Here is a 22,756-nt window from a genome sequence, read left to right on the forward strand (position 1 = left end):
TGAGGGGACCCGGGGCGGGGCGGCTGCCGCAGGCCCGGGCCCACCGCGCTCGGCGCGGCGCAGCGCCAACCCTGCCCAGGCCCCGGCCTCAGCCCCGGCCTCGGCGGCGGGCGCCGCGCACGCTGGCGAGCGCGCTGACGTCGTCAGCGCCGATAGGCGGAGAGGCGCGCTCCGCCCGCCCCCCTCTCGGTCGCGTCCCCCTGCCCTGCCCCGCCCCGCCCCGCCCCGCCCCGCCCCCCCTCCGGCGCGAGCTGGGGCTCAGTCCGCGCCGGCCGGGGCCGCGAGCGCCAACGGCCGCCCTCCGGCTCTGAGCGCGCGCGCAGGCGCGCAGGCGCGCGCCGAGGACCGCACGGGCGCGCGCGCGCACACGGGCGCTGGGGAACGGCACGGGGCGGGGGGAGGGGGAACGGCTGCGGGAGCCGCAGACGCCGCCGCGAGCGAGGCCCGCCCATCCCCCACCCGCCCGCCCACTCCCCACGCGCGCACACGCCGGGACCGTTGCCCCTGCGCGCGCCTCTCCCGCGCCGGCAGGGCCGCGGCAGCATGAGCGGCTCCTCCTGACCGCCGGCCGCGCCGCGTCCCGTCCCGTCCCGTCGCGTCCCGTGGCTCTCCCCCCGCCGCCGGGCCGGGCCCCGTCGGATGTTGGCGTCCCCCCCGCGCCGAGGATGCTGAAGATGAAGCTGCCCCTGAAGCAGACGAGCCACAAGGCGGCGGCGGCGGCGGTGGAAGAGGCGGCGGCAGCCGCCGCGGGGCTGGGGCTGAAGGAGCCCGGCGGTGCCCTGGACTGTCACCTCCAGCTGCAGCAGGTGCCCCGGGCGCCGGCCCGCGGGGGCGCCGCCGCGGGGAGGGGGTGCGGGCTGGAGAGGCCGAGCCAGCTGCACGGCTTGGGGCCGGGGCCGGGGCCTGGGCCCGGCCCGCCGCCGCCCCCCCCCGCCGCGCTCACCGCTCCGGGCGGCGGCGGCGGCGGGCCCGGCTCGGCGGCGGCCCGCACCGACAAGGAGACGGTCTACGAGTGGTTTGGGCTGGTGCTGGGCTCGGCGCAGCGGCTGGAGTTCATGGTGGGGCTGCTGGACCTGTGCAACCCGCTGGAGCTGCGGTTCCTGGGCTCCTGCCTGGAAGACCTGGCCCGCAAGGACTACCACTGCCTCCGCGACTCGGAGGCGAAGGCCAACGGGCTCAGCGACCCCGGGCAGCTGGGCGACTTCCGCGACCCGGCCGTGCGCTCCAAGCTCATCGTCTACCTGGCCCTGCTGGGCTCCGAGAACCGCGAGGCCGCCGGCCGCCTCCACCGCCTCCTGCCCCAGGTGGACTCCATCCTGCAGAGCTGCCCGGCGCGGCGGGCCCAGGCGGGCGCTGCCGAGGAGGAGGGGGCGGAGGAGGAGGACGTGGTGGTGGTGATGGACGGAGCGGGAGAAAACGGGCAGGCCGGCCTCCCCGCCGCCCAGGGCCTGGGCTTCGGCGCGCAGGAGGAGCTGCTCCTGCTCTTCACCATGGCCTCGCTGCACCCGGCCTTTTCCTTCCACCAGCGGGTCACGCTGCGGGAGCACCTGGAGCGGCTGCGGAGGGCCTTGTGCGGGGACCAGGAGGAGGAGGGCTTCGGCCGCCACCAAGCCCAGGTAACGCCGCGCCTGGTCTCTTCCCGCTGCGCCATCTCATCAGGCGGTTTCCTCCTCCTTCCTTCACCCCCTCCCGATTTTCTAGGAGCTGGGGGCGGCCGCTTGCCTCTTTCCCCGAAGCCCCCCGCGGGGACGTGGCCCCTCCCGTCTCGCCTCGTCTCTCGTCCGATCCCCACACACACACCCCCCGCCCCCCCCGGCAGTGTAGGCCCTGGCCACCCCCACGAGCTGCTGTAGAGTCTCTAGTATTTTAATAATTTCTTTTTATTGTTGTGATGTAACAGTGCCTGACCGTGACGTAGTAGAACTGGGGAGGGAGGGAGGACTTCTTCTTCTAGCCTGCCGTGCTTTCTGGAGCACCGCTTTTTGAATCCTGCCTTGCTGGAGCGCAGGGTGCAGAGTACTGCTCCGGCTTGACTGGCTGCCTCGTACGCTGTAGGCCACGGGAGAAGTTGTACAATGCAGAAGTACAAGCGACAGCTTGACTAAACTTGAAAAAATAACAGTAATAGTGCTAGATAGAAACCGTACGGCCTAAAAGAGCATTCTCTAGGGGCTTGAAACAATAGAACGCGTTGAAATAATTTTCATGTGGAACCTGCTTCCCGCCCCCCCTCCAAAATGAGACGTAGGCTTGGACTTGGCAAGGATCAGGGCAGCAGTCGGGGGTCAGCAGCTCTCAAGCTGGTTCTCTGAAAAGCCACATTCGGTAAGGTGGCTGAAGAGGTTTGGGAAGGGGCGGTAATCGTTCTACTAAGGCAGCAAATTCAAATGTCACAACTGGAGCTTCTGTTCAGAGAAAAGCTGATTTTCTGGTGGCTGTCGGGAAACAGCAAAGCACATCTTGAAAGCAGATGTGCCACTTGTTGCTAGAAGGTGGCTGTCACCGAGAATGAAGACGTTCAGTGAGTGGCACTGAAGCGTTCTCCTGTGCAGCAGCTATGTTTAAACCGAGGTTTTCACCCGTGCCATTCAGTGCTGCCCTCTTGGCGAGCGTTGGCTTTAAAATCTGCCCCGTATTTATGCAACCGAGCCATCGTTGTGGAGCTCTGCAGTTTTTGGTCTATAGATGGCCTCTCGTGCAAAGGGGAAGAAAGGGCTGGAAGATAGCTGTTTATAGTGCTGTTCAACCGAACACATCAGGTTTTCATCGGGTATGTAACAGAAGAAGGTACAAAACAGTAAGGGTTGGGGCTTTTGGATTTTGCTTCTAAGTTGGCTCGCAGTGCTATCCAATTCAGCCACTCCTAGAAAACTGTTTCACACTGCCTGCCATATGAAAGGAATGGCTCCGTTTTCTGTTTGGTAAAGACAGGATATGCTTTTGAGGAGTAGTTGGAGGAGACAGATGAATTTCTAAGCCTTCAAACACATGAAGTAAATGCTTGTATCGTTTTAAGGCCAAAGCACATTTGGCAGGTCATAAACTAGTGGGTAGATGTTACGGTACTGAAGTCATAATGAATTCATAGCATAAGTCCAAAAAGTGTTTATTTTGGCTCATTGACCTGCATCAAGTCTAGCTCTATCCCAAAATGAATTCTGGAAGTCCATCTTTAGGGGGAGAAGTTCGAGTTGCAGGAAGTGGTAAGACCGGACACTGTTCTTGGTGGGTTTAAAGCGCGAAGAACTGGAAACATACTTCCTGCCTGAAACTGGCACATCAGTTGTAGCTGCTCAGTGTGTCCCACCAAATGCATAAGGAGATCAGGCTCTCATGAACTACCGGAATTGAAGCCTGTTTTGTGCAGCATTCTGGCTTCGGCATAAAAGCAGCCTTCCAAGTCGTGGAGGTTTTGTTTACTCAGGGAACACTGAGAGACCCAAGTCAGCTTGGCTGAACATGCACATCACATATTTCCTAGTCCACGCAGGACTGAAACGGCATCCCTTCTGTAGGCTTTTTTTCCTTTTTTAATGGTTAAATTGTAAGTACAGCAGAGCCTCTTCTGGGAAATAATGGCTGACAGGGAATGGAGGGGATCGGTGGTTTTCTGCTGAGTATTTTCAGTTCACGTTCACAGGGACAGTGGGACCCTGGCAGCTAAGACGCTGGGGGAAGTGGAGTTAGTAGCACAGTCGAAGACTTCCCTGGCAAAGTGCAGCTGTACTGTTAAATTGGGCTTGATTTAAAATCCTGTCAGGTGTCCACAGGCTTTTGTATCCTCCTTTGATCTCTGAAATTTAAGTGCCTTCGGGGCTCTGCCTTCGTCAACTAGAACGGTTCATGAAGACCTCTTTTGCATTTTTCTTCGGCTGGCCTCGGGTCAGAAGGGCTGGGCTCCCTCTTTGCTTATAACCCGCTCTGGGGCCACGGAGGCAGCAGCCGTGCGGCACCACGAGCGGCGTTCCTCCCGCCCGTGGGGCGTCCGCCGTGCCCCGCGCCCTTCCGGCCTCCCCGGGCCCGGGCCGTGCCCCCCGGGGCCAGCCGGCGGGCCGCCTTTGCTGCCGCGCCTCACGGCCGCCCGGGAAGCGCCCGGAGCAGGCGGTTCCTGTCACGTTTTGCAATGGCCGCACCTGGAAGAAGGACTTGAACTTTCTCCTGCCCCGTTAAAGAGGGAGAGCCGGGTTCTGGGGGGGGCGCGGGGAGGGGGGAGCGCCGTAACGGCCCGCAGGCCTCGCCCCTTTGCCGGCCTGAGAACGGCCGGCGGGAGGGGGTGACCTCTCGCTTTGTTTGCGGGGAGGACGGATGGATCATGGCGCCTCCCCGCCCCGTGAGGGCGCAGCCCCTGTTCCCCGCCGTGCCGGTGGGGGCGAAAGGGCCGGTCCCCGGCCAGCCGCGCCGCCAGACCCCTCCCCGGGCAGGGATGCGGCGGCTAATGGTCACCGCGGCTTCCCGCCCCCGTGCAAGATGGCGGCGGCGGCGGCGGAGCCTGCGCTCCTGGTCACGTGCCCGCAGGGCGGTTTTCTCTCCGTCCCGCCGGGGGAGGGGAGGCGCGGCGGGGCGCGCGGCGCCCTCTGTTGCATAACGGGCAGGGGCTCGGCCGCTCGGCGCCGACGTAGCGGCGCGTGGGCCCGGTCCCCTCCGGCCCCGCCGCCGCCCCCTGCCCGGAGCGCGGGGGGGTCCCGCGGCCCTCCTCCCGGGGGGAGCGGGGGGGCCCGGGCCGCGGCGTGCGCGGCTTACCGGGCCGGTAAACGGCGGGAGGAGTCTTGTGCTGAGGGGCTGCTGCCTCAGCGGTGGTCTTCCCTGCCGTGACAGCCCCGGGCTTTCTCAGCTCCTGTCTTCTCGCCGGTCTGGAGACGGCAGGAGAGCCGTTGTTCGCGTGTCCCCTGAAATCGTATGTCCCGGTGGCAAGAAACGGTGGTGTGAACTCAGCCTGCAGAGGCGATGGAGTTCAGACCTGGGATCGCACCAGGTAGCTTACTTGTCAAGTTCAGATTCTGAATTCCTTAGGGCGAGGACTCTGCTATTGCATGTGGCTTATCTAACAAAATGGCTCGGTTTGAGCTCTTAAGGAGCTGTAATGTTTAGCTGTAACGAGCGGCAGAACTCGAGGGGTTCACCTACAAATTGTGGGTGATTTACTAGAACGTAAAGCAGTTTGCTTTTTCCGATGATTGGGATTACGTTTTCCGGATAGGATCTGTGCCGCCTGTTAAGATTGAGGTCACGGTAAAGTTGCTTCTTGTCAAAGGATTAATAGGATTGCTGCTCTTCTTGGTCTCCCGTTTTAACGATCCTTTAAGAACTTAACATTTCTTAGTGATACATTTTAACAAATTTAGCTGGAAATGGCTGATAAATTCAAAAGTCGTAGGAGATAGGACTGTTGGGATGGGCTGGGCAGAGGTAGGATTGCTTTATAATTGCATAAAATTTGTTTCTTTGAGAAAATGTTCTGAAATACTTTTTTGTTTTTTTTTATTTAAGGTAGAAACGTTTGGTACTATTTGCAGGTTTTTAAATGAGGGTGTAGTTTGTAATAACACCTTTTGGAAAAAAGTCATTGGTACATTAAACAGTGCAGAATATAAACTTCGAATCTAAAGTTGAAGAGTAAATCAGCAGCATTCACATCTGTAGTCATAAAACAAGCATTAATGTGCAAAGAATCTGCTGATACCACTATATATATTGGTTTATGTAACAGAAGACGTAGCTTAATTCTTGTCTTGGTTGTATTTGTTTAATAAGCGCATCAGTATCAAAGCTGTTTGACTTCACTGCTTATCTTGCTCCATCCCATGCAAGATCTGAGATCAGAATGCTGAAATACTGAAGGAAGTCTGAGTATGTGCTAACATAATAAATGCGGCTTGTGTTAGGCACTGGAACATTTAATCAGGCATACTTGACAGTAATAGAACTAAGGTTCTGTTGAAATAAGCAATCTCCTGGAGATAATGGTTTGCTGAATAGTATTATAATTAGCTGACTGGAGGATTCTTTACGGAAAAAGTCTCTACTTACAAACAAAGGGAAGGTTTCTATTTACAGAGTATTTTTCTTAGCAGGCTTCTATTTATAGGATATTTTGTCTGCAAATTAGAAGAGTGCTTTTATGATTGATCTTCAGTGACTTGCAGCAGAACAAGGTAGCAGAACTTAATGTTAGAATCTAAGAGCTCTGTCTGTGGAAACAAAAATACAGGCAATCCCATTTTCAAACTGCAGTGTACTCTTTTTAGTGTCATAGAGTTGATTATAAGGAAAAGTGTGTCTTCAGACTCTGTTTTAAATAAGAGACAGAAAGATTGAAAAATGTCATTTTACTCCTGGCAAAGATCTTTTAAATGGTGGTGTGCTCTAGGAAGATAGAAATGTTTTACAAGTTTTGTGTACTGAGATAAAAAGTATTCCAGCTCTCTTAGTGAACCTAACACCCTTGTCTCTGAACAGGAATTTCTCTGGCTCCAAACAGGAGTTAAGGGTTTCCAGAAACATTACTGGAAGTCTTCTGTAAAGGAAGTCATAACTAGGTAAAAGACAATGCCTAAAATGAAAGGCTTCTGTCTAAATGTGCGTGCTAATGCTCCAGGAAATTGCGGAGTAAAAACTTTCACTGCTTTCAGTTGTTTCAGTCGTTTAGCTCTAAATATGAGCTGTTAGGACAAGACAAGTTTGTAGCCTTGCCCAGTCCCTTTATACCGTGGTTAATCAGCCTCTCATTTTCCATGCCAGTTTCTTAGCCAACGTGAGAAAGAGCATTGAGGGCATTGAAAATATACACATGACTTCCTAATGCTTGCTCTGAGATTACTGTTGTTAAGCTGTGGTCCGGTTTTCAGTGTTGCCCAGTCTTGACTTATTTGTAGATAGCAGGAATCTCACGGGGCTTGGAGTACTGGGGACTCTCAGCAATTTCTGAAGAGCTGCAGAAAAGGATGCAGACAGCAGCAGTAAGATGGCCGTATCTGTGAAACCACTGAAGTCTATAGGATTCTGTCTACTTAAATCTCTGTCACCTCATTTACTTGCTAATATCCGCGTCTAGCCATAGCTGCCCTAGAAAAAACTACAGTTGATTCTCCATTAACTATAATTAATACTAAATGTCTACTTTTCCTCCAAGACTTGGTGAATTTCTGTAGTATCTTCCCAGCCCAAGGGTTTATACTCACAGAGACCGAAGCTTGCAGAGGACATGCTCAGAGATCTGGCTGGAAACTGCATTCCTTTGTGAGCTTCTTGCCTTTCCTCAACCTCTTAATCTTGTTCTGGGGAGAAAAAAGTAAAAATACTTTTAATAGTGAAAGGAGATTTAATGCCTTGGGAAGTGTCTTAAGAGTGAGATAAGAACATGACAGAGATTTTCTGTTATTCGGAACTGCCATACATGAAAGAATACTTTTAAACTATGCTGCTTAGACCTCTTGGGTTCAAGAATTGGACAAAATGACCTATTACCCTCTGCCAGTAGTTAAAAGTAGTAATGAAGGCATTGTCTCTTCTCAGTACTAATTGTACTTCTGTGAACCACTCTTAGGGGGCAAATGTTTTTTTAAATCTTTCTGCCACTCTAGGCCATTGTGAGAATATTTTTTGGTATCAGTCTGAACTAATACATTCAAGTAATTTTCTTCTTATTCACTCAACAGACAATTGTAACAGCACTGAAGTTAACAGAGTTGTTGGATGAGCAACCAACTGGTGATGCAGTAACATCTGAACTGTTGCATTGCTGGCTTTACCTTCAAGTTCTCCACTTTGTCATGGGCTAGCTAGGTTAGACTGAAACTGTGGTTTAAGTACAGTTAAAAGCTCAGATGCAAATGAGGCTTAGAGAAAGAATGTGCTGCGTTTCTAGCAGACACAAGGTGCGGTATTCCCCCAGCACTGTAAATCATTGCTGTAGCTGCCATGTCTGATACTTCAAGTGTAGTTGCCACAGGCCTTGATAGCTGAAGTTGTTAATGCTGCGTAAGAGGTTGGTATGCCCTTTGTCTCAAAATTCTCATGATTTCAGGGTGCTGCAAGTTAGTCAGTATGTGATTGCTGAATCTGTCATATGGTGTGCTTTTCCTCCCTGAATCAGCTGATGTTTTTTCAAAAGGTTTCTGTCTCCCTTGTAGTGTTTTGTTGCTGCCTCTCACAAGTGAGCTCTTAAAATAGTTTCGCTAAACACATAATGCCTTAAAGCACTCTTGGGCAACTGTGTGTTCTCTCTATGCAGTCCAGCTTACTAGATACAAGTTAAGAGGGCAGTTGCACATTATCCATGTGAACCATACGTTCAGCCAGTCAGGCTTTTATTTTGCATATTGTGGGGTTTTATGTCTGGTCACAGAACCAACCACAAAATGACTGAGGTTGGCTGGGACCTCTGGAGGTCATCTTGTCTGCCACCTCCCCCTGCTCAAGCAGGGTGACCTGCAGCTGGTTGCCCAGGACCATGTCCAGATGGCTTTTGAGTATCTCAAAGCATGGAGACTCCACAACCCTTCTGTGCAACCTGTGCCAGCGCTCAGTCACCTTCACAGTAAAAAAAAGTGTTTCCTGATGTTCAGAGGGAACCTCCTGCGTTTCAGTTTGTGCCCATTGCCTCTGGGCCAGTCCCTGGGCACCACTGAGAAAAGCTTGTCTCTGTCCTCTTTGCACCCTCCCTTCAGATGTGTACATATATACATTTTTATATGTGTGGGTCCTTTTCAGCAAAACTGCTTTCTAGCTGGTTAGGCCCCAGGTCGTGTGATGCCTGTAGTTGTTCCTCCCCAGGTGCAGCAGGACTTTGTGCTTCCCCTTGTTGAACTTCACGAGGTTCCTGTCAGCCCATTTCTCCAGCCTGTGATTCTATGTGGAATAAGCAGCATTGTTCTGGAGGTTGATTATGCATGTGAAAAGAGTTAACAGGGAAGCACTTAAGTTGTTTGTTGGCTGTAGCTGAAAGAGAGATCGTTTGGTAGATCATTGTGGTCTTAGATCTTGAGGCTGATTCTGTTCTTAGTCTTGTAGTACAGCTCTCTGCATCTCAAATCAATCGGACAGTGCCATTGCGTAGTTCAAAGCTTGCAAACCAAAGCGTAAATTAGCAGCAATGTCAGTTGAGCAATTGTCTTCATTCTTGATCTTGCATTTGGCTAGCAGCTTGTCCAAGACACAGTAGTGGATTTTTTGCATGGGAGGCAATCTTTTGCATCAACGGTTGTCAACATTAAACAGATTTTGAAGCATTGCTGCCCTGTACGTTTGCATTTGTGAGTATTAAATGCATGTGCTGGATTTCCGTTTAAGTATAAGGTGGCACGAATGTTCTATCCCTATATCCAAGCAACAGTGAGAATTAGCTGATAGGGTGCAGAAGTAGTTGCGCACAGTCTTGAGTAAAGCTTCCTCTTTGCTGCTGTTGTCGAGAGAGGGTTCAGCAGCACACAAGTACACGTGCAGTTTCAGCTGATTGTTGCTTCTTAAGAGGTGATGTTTAGCCTTTGTGCTAACATCTGTGTATCACAGTTGGGAAGCAATAAGGGTGGTAGCTTGCCTGTAAGGATTGTTTTAAGCAAATCATGGCTTTGGTCTTGTAACTGGCACTGCATCTATAATGATTATTCTGACATCACTCAAATTTCTCTAAGGTACAGGTGCTGTAGCTGATAACTCATGATCATGAGTTAGACCTTGATTCTTCCAAGATGCCTTCCTTCATCTGGTTTTGTTTGCCAGTTCTCACTTGTACATGAAGGAATGAGCTGTGCCGGTTTATATCTGCATAGCCTGCAAGGCTAAGTAGTGCTGTCCCTAACAGCACATTTACTGAAGTCTTGCAGAAAAATAAGCTTTCATATTTGGGCATGTAGAACTAATCAAGCTGTCCAGCTGCTATAAGCAGGTTTCTCTTGTTAGTGCTCATCAGAGCTGATGCATGAACAGTTCTTTTATGAAAGTGCAATGCAAACATCAGAAGACTTATGTGCATCAGTCACTTGCTCATGATGATTAGTAGGCTATCCAATAACAGATTTCATTACTTATTGCCAAACCAATACTAGTATGACATTTTTTGATCAGGCATCTACATTAAGAGAAGGCAGAGTTTGGACATCTGTCATGTGTAGACTAGTTGAGATTTGCTCAGCTCACATACGTTAGTTATATAGAGCAACATCCTTCTGAGCAGGATGGCTCTCCATTTCAGACATTTGGTGCTTATCTTTACAGTCCTGGGAAATATCTCAAGTGATAGGTAATTTTTTTTTTTTTAATATGGTACTTGCTTTCAACCATATGAGGAAAGATGTCTTGGACACAAAACTCTGGTCTAGATTGTGAGAGGAGAGAATTTTTAGAGTGCTCTCTTAGCTCGTTTCACTTTCAAGGAGAAATGTAGTTAATCCTCTAGCCTGTCACAAAGATCTGTGCGATTATTAAATTAATTATCTGGCAACTGGTTTGGGGCCACCCACGTTTCTTGCTTCACTGTATTTTAATCATTAGCAGCAGCACTATGAGCTGCAGTGAATTCTTGCATGTGAAAGCCTTGCAGTGACAAAGGCTTATGCAAGAATTAACCTTACACTTGCACGTGTTGTGTGCATACATTTCATTCATTGACAGGAAGTGACTAGCACAATTAGCACTATACAGCATGACCATCGACAGGAACTCCTCAGCAGCATACCCAGTTTTAAAGGACTTGTGTTTGTGGTGTGACTGGCACCAGGTAGCGACCCATGATGTCACTCTTAACGCTCATAGGCCCTCCAGGCTGCCTTGACTTTCCAGTCACTTGCGTGCTAGAGTTGTCCGCTCTGACAATGCCACTTGTATTTTAGTTACTTGTGAGTGTTTGATGTAGGACTGTCAGAGTAGCTAACACTAAATGTGAAGAGTTGTAATGCAGCTTAAGATAGGGTCTGGAGCTGGCAGAGGAACAACCCTTTCAGGCTGTAAGCTGTAAGGTAAAGCTATGACTGCCCTGGATTACCCTACTATCTACCTCCTGTGTTCCACTAGGTGTTGTGAAAGCTGTCATTCACAGAATACATGCAGTACATATTACTGGTTTAACTTTCTAGCTGAAGAATTTTTCAAGTGAATAAATTATGAACTGTTTTACAGTTAACGATGATTTCCGAAATCATTGGTGTCGGGACTTGTTTAAGTACAGGTTTGAACCATGTAATTTTTTGCAGTTTAGAGGGAGCCTTCAAATGGATGTAGTTCACCTGGTACAGAACACTGCCATGGATAGAAAAGTAACCATTCTAGAGTAATTCTTTGCAAAAATATTTGAACACTGCTACAAAGATGATGTGTGTGCTAGGTGAGAAGCAGGTTTCTAGTATTAGGAAGTGTAGCAGCAATAGTTAATGCTACTTTGACATAAGCTGAGCAGAATACATCTTTGAAGTAAATCTTATTTCCACACCTCTCTTCTAGAAACTGCTCACAATTTCTTTGACTTCTTAACTAGCAATTATTTATTAGAATAGACTGTAATTCATTTTTCCATTAATCAAAACAAATAGCCTGACTTTGAATGCAAAAGAAGGTCTGACTTTAAATTCGATTGGTTTTAGATCCATTTGTGAATTTTAAAAAAAAAAGTAATTGATTAGGTGGAAGTCTCACCTTGTTCCTTAAAATGAATGAAGCACTGCCTTCAGCTCTTATGCTGATGATTTCGGAGGTGGAAGAAGACATCTTAGAAAAGTAAAACAAAGTGAATAGTTTGAGAGCCTCTCTCAAGAGTTAATCCAAATGTCTGTCATCTTCTGTATGCAGTGTGGAAGAAAGATATCAAAGCTGCTTTGGCAAAGCGTGTGGCTGTAGTTTAAGGAAGACCTCACTTCCGCCAGAGAATTGGCATTGATCTTCACTAGAAATCTTGGTTCAGTTGTTGGATTTCATGTCAGGAAGACATTCGATCTTGTACTGAAGTATGTGCTAAACTTGTTAGCTTATGTGGTTTGGACACAGCCAGTTAATCATAGTAGTAGTACTTTTTATGGACAGTCTTAAATGAATTACAGTTTTAACAGGGTAACTTTAATGCTCAAATGCCAACAGTTTTGTGAATAATACATGACCAGGAGTTAACACTTAAAAAGTGAAGTGCTTGGGTTCGGTTATGTCCACAGTTGTTATGAAATGTCTGATGAAACAGTATCAATGGGAGTTCTGAAGAGATCTGAAAGTGGCTCCCTCCAGAGCATGCTTGTGGGTTGTTTTTTTTTTTTTTTATTATTAAACTAAACCAGGAAATTTGCTAAAGCTGTTAAAATGCAATCTTGTTGGTATACAGCTATTTTCCTTTCTTTTTGCGTGTCTGACATTGCACTCATAATTTATTAGATGTTTGAAGCATGAAATACTCTTTTGATAGTTAATGTCGTGGTTTAAGCCCAGCCAGTAGCTAAGCACCACGCAGCTACTCACTCACTCTTCCCACCTGGCCCCTGGTGGGATGGGAAGGAGAATCGAAACCAAGTAAAACTCATGGGTTGAGATAAGAACAGTTTAATTTTAGAAAGAAAAAGTAAAATGTAATAATAATAATGGTAATGGTGATGAAAAGGAAGATAACAAAAAGAGAGTGAAAATACAACCCAAGAAAGACAAGTGATGCACAATGCAGTTGTTCACCACTCTCCAACCAATGCCCAGTTAGTTCCCAAGCAGCAATCCACCCCTCCTGGCCAACACCCCCAGTTTATATACTGGACATGAGGTCACATTGTCTGGAATGCCCCTTTGACCAGTTTGGGTCAGTTGTCTTGGCTGTGTCCCCTCCCAACTTCTTGTGCCCCTCCAGCCTTCTTGCTGGCTGGGCATGAGAAGCTGAAAAATCTTTGACTTGTTGCTAAGTAGCATTTAGACTAACTGAAAACATCAGTGTGTTATCAACATTCTTCTCATGCTGAATCCAAAACTTAACACTATACCAGCTACTAGAAAGAAAATTAACTCTATCCCAGCTGAAACCAGGACAGTTAAGTTTGCTGAGATTGTTTACTGAGTGACTAGGGACCAGTGTGAGTTGCATCTTGAGGAAACAAAGCATGCTCTGTATTTTAAATCTGATTGCTTTGAAACCTGAAATTACTGACAGTCAGTGTAGAACACAAACCGTACGCTGATTTAGATGAAACAGCTAGAATGTCAGCTCAGTTCCTCAGACCATCTGTAGTGCAGTCTAAAGGCACATAGATGTTCACTTGCTAATTGTGTACTGCTGTGTTGATGTGACTGATGGAGGTTAGATTAACACTATGCCCAGGGCAGGCTTGATGTCTTACTGGGTCCTAAATGAGTTGAATGTATTGTTAGGAGTTGCCGCAGTTTGTGCCCATGCTATAGATGATGTAAAGCTGGTTTAGTAAGGTGAAGCCAGCTTTAGTTGGTACATCTGTCAAATCTGAAAAAGTTCATTGAAGAATTCACAGACTGCAAGGGGATTCCGATGCCTTTTGACACCTCTGTGCTTCCTTATTCTAGTCTGCCTGTTGTGACAGTTTTGGAGCCCTCTGTACCAAACAAGGTAACTAGTCTTAGTTGCTGGTTTGTCCTGTCATGTTGCACAAGTCCTTCAGGGAAAAAAAAAAATCACCTATACTCTGGCATTTATTTCCAGAATCTTACGCTTCCTGAATTTAAAAATAAGAGTACTGTCTGAAGATTTATATTTTTCCTCCACCCATCTTTTATGAAGGTCTTTCAGTGGAGCAATGTTCTTCATCCTGAATGAGAGAACAGACTTCGAACTTTCAATATATATCTCCAAAAAGTATCCATTTCTCCCAGGAATTTTATTTATTTTATAGAGCTACTAGTAAGACAGCTATTTATTTACCTTCTAGTTTTCATGCAGACCAGTTGCAAAATATTTGTGGTGCATTGAATGTCCTCTATTTAACTTGCTTCTTTTGCAAGCTTTCCCAAGAAACCTACCCTCTGTTTTAGCTTCCAGTGCTTAGTAAAAAACAGTGTTTGGCTGATTTGTAGTGCTAAACAGAAAACCACCTTCTCTCCCCCTCTGTGCTGCTGCCACTGCTGCTATCATCAATATGGTATTTGCATATTGATGGCATTTAAGTACTTGATAAGTTCATATGTTATACTACTTGTTACAGATAAATAGAGGTGCCTCACTTAAGGCAATGTGTCATTTCCTTAAAACATGGAATTACACTGGTCAGCTGGCAAAAGCAGTTGCATCTGAAATCATTGGACATTTTACAACATGCCTGAATTTTAGCTTGGTTGGTCAGTTTGGTTTTTAACAAGACCTGGTCATTGAAGAACATGTAAATTGATACTTTAATGTTTTATCTTAATTTGGGAAAAATTACATAGGCTCTTGTTACCCTAGAGAAGCCACTTGAAGTCCATGCTCATTTAATACTTTTCTCTAATTTGTCATTAGCCTAGTTTGTTCTTTCTTCTCTTACTTATCTGTCCATGTTACCTGTCTTGTATGATCTCCTGTTCTGTCCCTCCTTATGCACTGTATTAAAACAGTAGTATTTCTTGGCATATAATTTTGAAGTCTGCATGCAAATGTGGGGGGAGATGAGCTTTCAGTCTGTCCTTTTCTCTATGGAAGAGAGGGTGTTGGTGGCAACTGGTTGTGTGCTGAATGTTTAGTTAGTAAGAGGTGCATAGATTTAGCTGTTAGGACTGTATGTCCTCATAGACTGTCCTCATAGAAACAGTTATTCATGATTTCCTATATTGAAGAGGAGGCAGGCTGAAGATACAGGGCATGAATATAATTGAGGAGAATCTGTTTAGAGTGTAGCAAGTAGATGACTTCACAGGTTAGTACCTGAAAGAGTTCATACTAACAGTAAATTAGCACTGAAGCTCTGAGCTAATGATCCTGAATTGGCTAGCTTGAGATACCCTAAAGGCACGTGACCTGCCCCCCACCCTCTTCTGTTTTTAAAATAAGGTCAGTGAAATATTGGCAGTTATAGCTGACATTTAATAAATACATAAATAAAGTAAGAATTTTAATGCCTAATGACCACATTTTTGCCACTGTCAAGAACTTTGGGGTTTTCTCCCACAGAATACCAAATAAGGAACTTTTTTTTTTTTTTTTAATTTCTGCTGTTTAGAGCAAGCTTTGATAATATGCATTCTATTAACACTTCCTTTTTTTTCCTTCTCAATTTAGAATGACTTTTCCCATAGTGACTGCATGTCAAGTAATGAGACCAGTTTGCTAGAACGAACCACAGCACCTCATGATGGACTACCGATAGCTTCCCATAGACCTCAGCGAGAAGGTATGTTGTCTGAGGATTCTTTTGAGGAATACTTTAAGGTTTCTTTGAACGCTAAACTCTGCCCGGAGTTGTACAAATCTTGCATCTGTCTTGCTGTTTATCTGAATAAGAAACTGCAATGGTTGGTAAGTATAATAACTTCTCTGCTGCCTGCTTGGTCTTTTCTTTATTATAACAAGATGCCATTCTTGTTAGCTGCTAACTTCTAGGGACTGCATGCATGAAAATTGTTTGCAAATGGGCCTCCTCCTGAAAAAAAGAGGTGGGATTTGGGAGAAAACATGAAAACTTAATTCAATTGTATTAACGGTGTTCAGATTTTTAAAGTAAAACTTAACATGAAGGTACTGTGAAACAGTGGATAGCTTTTGCTGCTTGATTCAGTTGTATGCAATTAGTCTTAAAAAACAAAGAAAGAAAAAACACATAATTAGGAGGTTTTATAGAAGTGGTAGTTTGGAGAAGTGAGAGGCTTTCCATAGAAGTCAGTCGTCTTCGCTCTGTTGGGGAGAATGAGAACAAGGTTTCAGAGTGTAAATGGAACTCTTCTGTGCACTTGTCAGCACAGTTTCTTCTCTTTGAAGAAATGAGCATTACTGAAAACAGATTTATTCTTACCCTTTATTCTCCAACAAGATTAGCAAATCACTTGTCTACTCAAAATTAGTCTTACACTATCCTGCAGGTAGTGAAGAGCTGGCAATCTGGGAAAACTATTGCTATTCCTTTTGTCCTCATAAATGTCCTTTTGTTTCTACTGTGGAGATTTAATTACACTTTGAAGGCAGGCAAATTGAGAGTTTAAATTCCTTGGAAAAAAACACAGAGAAAGATTATGGCAGATTACAGACAACAAACCTGTTTCAAATCCTTTTACAGAGTTCAAAGTGTTCATATGCACAAATTAGAAACACAAAAGGGCGACTCTCTTTAGCAACGCTCTTGAATTAAGTAACAGAAGCACAGAAAAGTTGAATAATTGAATCTAGCAAAGAGCTTAAATATTTCTCAGCATTTGTATTGTCATAGTTAGAAACTACAGTGACAGATCAGAGTCATTTTGTGATATTTGCTATATAGGTATGTGATAGAAAAAGTCCCCACTACAGAAATCTCCTTACTGGGTTAGAAATAGCACTGATAATAAAACATAGTTTTTATTCTCAGCTGTGATGAATATGAATTTTAGAAATCTTGATTTATACTCTAAAATGAAAGCAGTTTAATGTATACATGCTTGACTTAATCCTTCTGAACACCTGTTGTGTCCAAAATAGATGTAGAGATGTAACACACCTCATTGGTTTGTATATTCAAACATTTCTTCTCGGTCTAGCCATTTAGAATATTTAAAGTGTAATTGTGGAAAGAGAATTTTAAAGCGGTCTGTTGAAACTGTGGAACTAAAGCTGTGCAGCAACAGCACTGTAATTACCTGTTGTATCACTTACTATGGTGAAGCATGCAACAGCAACAAAAAGAAGTTACGGAAGCTGAAGGTATTACATTGTGTAATAAAATTTCTTTATACTTGAGGACAAATGTATTTAACATTGAGAGCATTCAATAGTTTAAAATAAACAGTCTCATTAGAAAAGAAGACTGTCTGTGAATGTTAATGGTGTTAGTTTCCATAATTATGTATGCTAAATATATGCATGTAGTGAAATGCAATTTAAACCACTATTCTCAGTTCCAGTCATGGGAATCAACTTTTTAATTAACTTATGAATATCAACTCAGCTGATGGTATCAATTTTAACACTGGCCATTAAGAAACTTTACTGCACCAAAACTCATGTTATGCCATAGTCCTTTTTGTAACAGTGCTTTTATCTATACCAGACAGGTAAAGATTAAGGTCACTAAACATTTGGCTTTTCATGGTATCTTGATGTATGTTACTGACTGGCATCCTTAGCTCATCTCAGATTGCTTTGTAAGAATTAATCTTCATTAACAGATAAAAATGAACTTACTGTCTAGCTCTCTTAACTCGCAGGTAGAGGGTTACAGTCAGTGTACACCAGCAGACTTGGTATTGGTCAGTCTTTCTACTGCAAGGATTAGAAGCTGTAAGACTATCACTAGGCTTATATGCTGGCTTGTTATTCCTTTAAGGAAGTTGCCAATACTTAGTTCTCTTAGAAATGGCATGTTTGATGGGGATGATACTTTAATTGTAACTTTAACAAAATTCATTAAAGATGTTCAAGTTAGATGAAATGGTAATTAGCTAATCTCCAAGAATAAGCTTTGTAACATACACTTGTAGGAGGTTGATTTTTATTTTTTTTATTATTATTATGAGTATCTCCCAATATATCCCACGCAGTTAAAAATTGAAAGGAAAACATTATCTGGTAACACCACCGTCCTCCCACCTCCCCCCAAAAAAGAAAAAAAGTTTCAAAAGCATTGAAAGGAAGCATTGATGGTGTAGGGCTCCTCAAACTGTTTTTTAAATAAAACTTTTTACATGTAAAGATGTGTTCATGCTTGTAAAGGAATAAAATTCTGTTGAGTTCTTAGGCCAGCATAGCAGGAAAAGTGAAAAGCCCATCTCGGCTACATAAGGATTTTTATCTAGAGTATTACCTGAACAATGTCATGTGCCCTCAAGATCTCCAGGCTGTGAAAGCCATATAGTGCTGCTGCTTTCCAAGTCACAGCCATAACTTGCCTATTCCTGAATACAGTAGACTATGGGGAAGGAATATTAAAGTAGCAAGTACTTTAAAGTACCTTTCTTCCTTTTCAGTTAAATTTAATCGTACTCTTTACAGTATGATTGTAGTAGCCTTCTGCTTCTCCTCTTCATTTTCCGTCTGCTAACACTCATTTCTCTCTCCTTCAGGCCTTCCCCAAGTGTTTCCTTCCACCTAAGTGCCTTTCAGAAATACAGTGGTTCTGCCTTAGTTTGTTCTTATTACTACTTGATGTTTCAGAAACGTGGATGTAGAAGGCACTGTCACTGGCTTTTATCAGCACTTGTTACTTCTTGGAGTAAAGATGCAATTTGACTTCCTTTTATTGACTTTTCACCTAGAGTGGTTATATTGTTGTATTTATGTGACTTTTGGTCTAAATAAGCTCTTTGGGTAATGCACAGATTCCCATGATCTGCAATGAAGGGGTTGTGGTTAGGCCAGAGAAATACTTTGTAGAGAACAAGGCTCCACCTGCCCCCTGCAGTTTGTTATAGTAAAATAGCATCTGAGGAAGAGTGGGGTTGTGTGAGTCAATAAATAGCATACAGTGATTCTCAGTGGCTAGATAAGCAGATGCATTTTCAGACTGTAATTTTGACATGTACAATAAGGTGTTTTTCTTTCAGCTGTACACATTGAGAAGATAACCCTGAAAGGAGTACCAAGAAAAAGGGCTGACAAACATTTGGAGTACACATTCAAAGTAAGCAAATGACCTCCAGAATATTAAAGTAATTGTCTTCAGGATATCTGTGTATTGTAGATATATATAGCTTGCTTCAAATACCTGCTCAGAAGGCAATTTTGAATTACATTAGGGTCTTCAGAGATTCTTGGAATTATCCTATAATTCTCTTGGATTCTGTGTGCAGATTGGGTGTTTTATGTAATTGTGGGCATAAGGTGGAAATGTGTAAAACACCAGCCATAGCTGGGTGTGTGACATGACTTCAGGAAACTTGGCATTTCCTAATTTGGGGTAAGCATTACAGAGAATTCTAAAACTAGTTGATCATTTGCTCAAGTGGCATAGGAGCGCAGCTCTTATGTCTGCAGCTATATATTTCTTGGAGTCATATGGTCATCTTAGGTCTCTTTCATGAATGTTTACCATAAGAGAATGGCTCCTGTGATTTTTGGCAAAACTGAGAGTTGGTTGGTTGGTTTGTTTTGGGGTCTGTTTGCTTGTTAAGGTAAAACCAAACAAGCTAAAAAATGTCAACAAACTTGAAGGCCTACCTGGTATAGTCGTCATGTATTACAATAGCCAGAGGCAACGTATAAAACAATTATGTGAGTGAATTTTAAACAAAACCGAAACACTGCTGCTTACTACTTTGGAAGAGAAGCTTTTGATATTGAGGTCTGGTATTAAAGTCTGTAGGTGTTAAATAATAGCTGCTAAGGCTGTTGGTGGTTATGTTCTATTTGAATCAAAGTACTAATTTTCTTAGCAAGGACTGACTAACATCATGAGTCATTTGGCCAATAGATATTAAGTCTGGTAGTATGCCAGTTTTGCACACAGAGTTAAATTTTACCTTTTTTCCCCCCAAACAAAAGAATGTTTTAGATGAACCATTATAACTGGCCATATGACATGGGTCGTGGGAACTCTTTGAAGAGACAAACTTTAAAAAATGCCATTTTGAGATGAAAACCGATGTGTTGATCCCAAAGTTTGATATTGTATTCTTTAAATGAATGTGAATTATGGAGTTTAGTCTTTCCTGGTATTACTAGAAGCTTGAAATTTGAGTTAAGTTGACATGCATACTATCTCTGTTTTTGAAGTAAGGTAGTGGCAACAGATACCTTGTTGTTGATCATGTCTGAAGGTGAAATTTGCAAAAAATTCTGCCCTCTTCTTTTGCTGAGGACAGTAGTGTGGAATGTAGCCTTCAAAGTCTTAAAGGTTAACTTGCCCAAGTATTTCAACCTTGTCGTAGATCTTTTGTCCAAATAGTCTGTGAACTGAGTACTAGGTAAAATACAATAGTAGGTAGGAGAGGTTTGTACAGAATGCCCATATGGCTTATTAACATTTAAAGTCACAAAACTATTTTGAAAATTCAGCACTTAGATGGATTTGACAGTGGTTTTGAATTTCTCTGTTAAAGGGGGAATGTGGAGATTTTCTGGGAAGTATTTGAGTAAGCTTGAAACTCCTCCACCTCAGTTCTTTTAGGATAGAGTTTCCTCTTCTCATCTGTACAGGTATATACTGTGCTCCTCACTGCAGATCATTTTATGCTTGCCCAGACACTGCTTTTTTAAGGTTATAACAGCAATTACAGTCATGGCTTCCCAACTGAGGGCACCAAGAGTAGCTGGCATTTTTGGAGACTACGTTGAAAGCAGTTGGTGGTTGACATTATTCTATCAACTCTTGGGAGTAAATGAATATTTATAATTGCCATGTCCACTCCCATTACACAGAATCTTCCCATGCATGTAATGGGAATCTTAAGCCCAGAAGTGGGCTTAAAGCCAGGCAGCACTCATCTAACCAAGCTTACTTCTTTTTACTTCCTCAAAGTACGCATGTGAAGGTGCTGTTTTACTACTTGCATGTTGTGTCAGAATAATAAGCTACTGAAATTTTTGCGAGCATATACCAAAATGCTGTCTGATTCTTGAGTACCTTCTTTAGTAACTTGCATTAGTACTTTTTTATGAATTGTACCCTACGACAACTTCTGTATGACCATGTGAGATTCAAGCGTGAGGCAGATAAACTTATTTTATAGGCAATATGAACAAAAAGAGAATTTTTTTTTTTTTTTTTTCCTCATGATAATGGCAAGAAGAGCTCAGTCCAGTATGTCTGACCTACAGTCCTTTTATCTGGTACTTGGTTTTTGCAGTTAATGATGTCTGTTTGATACCAAAGTCCTGTAATTACAGAGCCTTCTATCTGGCTTCTTTCTGAGTCAGTAAGTCAGTAATCTTGAGGGACTTGATTGCATTCACCTGAATTTGTTCATACTCCCTTTAGCCACAAATAACATGAAGGTGAATCTTAAAATGTACACTCAAAATTAGTACATGTCTTTGAAAAAGTACACAGTTATCCCTGTACTGCCTGGTATTTACTTATCTGCAAGTGTTAACTCTTAAACCAAGATTGTCAGATTTATGGAAATGTTAAGATCAGATAGCTGATATGATATTTGGAAAAAGAAACTTTCCTCATTTTTTTTCTTTTCCTTCCTTACTAGGTAACCTGGTCCGATCTTTCGGTAACATGTGTAACAAAAACACACCAGGAGCTTCAGGAATTCCTGCTAAAAGTATGTATTGAAATAAAAAAAAAAAAAATCAGGTTTATAACTTCAGAAGTAGTCTAGGAGAGCTGTGATTTCTGGGATGTAATTACAGGAACAAAAGCATGCTGCCAGATTTTTGTACTTCACAATTGTATTAACCATTTAAATCACGTATGTGGTGGTGGAGCAGCTTGACAGATGAAGAAGGTCAACACAATGTTTAGGGAGTTTCCCAGGAGGAAATCATTTGTCTCATCTGAAATTGATCTTACAGTTTTAATTGAGCTACCATAAAGGTACCAGATGAGTTTTTAATACTCCCCACAGAGTTAACATATAGGTACAAGTGCTGCTCGTTTGCTTATTGGTGTCCCTGTTAGAATGACCTTAAACAGTATTATTTGTTGGTTTTAATTAATGAAGCAGAGCCATGAGCATAATAGTTCTTAATTTTACTGTTGTATTCTTCAGTGGAGTAAAGGCAGGCGTATTCACTGTTGCCAGGAGTTACATTTGAGGAAAATCTAGCAACTATTTGTGCGTGTGTGTGTTTAAAAAAAGTACAAGTTCTCTAAGTTGTTCTCCCTCCCCCACCCCCCCCACCCCAAGCAGGGAATGCATTTGTGTGTATAGGCCACATGCAAACCATATACGTGTGGTGACCTTGAACTGTGTGTTTCATTGCCAGTGTCTAATATTTGGGGTTCCACCTATTCTGGGAGATTCTGTGTTTAAACTCACTGTTCAGGGGACTAATGAAAGATCTGCTTTGGGCATGTTTTGATGGCATCTGGTGTTCTTAACTGCGTGTTAATTGCAAGTGGAAAGCCAGTTACTGTACAAAGGTCATTGTCTTATTCACTGTTTCAGTTATCAACATTATGTTTTCCAGCATTGTAGAAACGAAGCAGTGAGTATTCACTGCTGCTTTAATCTAGTTGGAATACCTAGTTCCAAGAGTTCCCAGAGCTTGATTTGTGAGGATTTCAATTATGGATGGCATGTCTGGTTGCGGATGGGGTGTCCCACAACGTAGGGTACATGCATCTGCTCCTGAAGAGAACCTTAAAAGCAGGACTGTCGTACAGGATCCCACGCAGATGAGTGTTCAACTGCATGCTTCCTGTTCTCCTACCTGTAAAGTAAAGATGAACACCAGTTTCTGAAGTGGACCCTCTAGTACCTACTTGCTCCTAGGAGGAGGCGGAGGAGCCAGGAAAACAGGATGCAAAATGTTGCAGAGCCATCTAGTTTGACTGACGGCAGCTCTTCGGATGTGGAGCGTTCCATGTGCTGGCTTGACTGCTCCAGCAGATTCTAGATACATAGAAGATAGCAGGACAAGAGGAAGACAACCACAGGCTGCTACAAGCTTGCTGAGGTGTTCTGGAGAATGTGCATAGCTGAAAAATATATTTGGTTTGTGTTGGTTTGATAGCCATAAGTAGAGAAGAAAGACAGAATTGTTAAATAAAGCACGATAAAACTT

The 22,756-nt window shown here is 44.3% G+C and overlaps 1 protein-coding gene across 4 annotated transcripts in view; it reads left to right on the forward strand.

Moving 5' to 3' along the window:
• The first annotated feature begins 352 nt into the window (after positions 1-352).
• The window catches only part of ZCCHC2 (zinc finger CCHC-type containing 2), a 45,305-nt gene continuing 22,901 nt past the window's right edge, over positions 353-22,756 (forward strand). For 2 of the 4 annotated variants that reach the window (XM_069808957.1, XM_069808958.1), the window contains exons 1-4: positions 353-1,616; positions 15,176-15,287; positions 18,625-18,701; positions 21,220-21,291. In XM_069808957.1, the coding sequence (XP_069665058.1) occupies positions 666-1,616; positions 15,176-15,287; positions 18,625-18,701; positions 21,220-21,291 (1,212 nt within the window). In that variant the 5' untranslated portion in view covers positions 353-665. The remainder of the gene's footprint in view (positions 1,617-15,175; positions 15,288-18,624; positions 18,702-21,219; positions 21,292-22,756) is intronic. The other 2 variants (XM_069808955.1, XM_069808956.1) reach the window with 1 other exon arrangement.

This window comes from Haliaeetus albicilla, chromosome 21, assembly GCF_947461875.1.
Source record: "Haliaeetus albicilla chromosome 21, bHalAlb1.1, whole genome shotgun sequence".
Classification (NCBI taxonomy): domain Eukaryota; kingdom Metazoa; phylum Chordata; class Aves; order Accipitriformes; family Accipitridae; genus Haliaeetus; species Haliaeetus albicilla.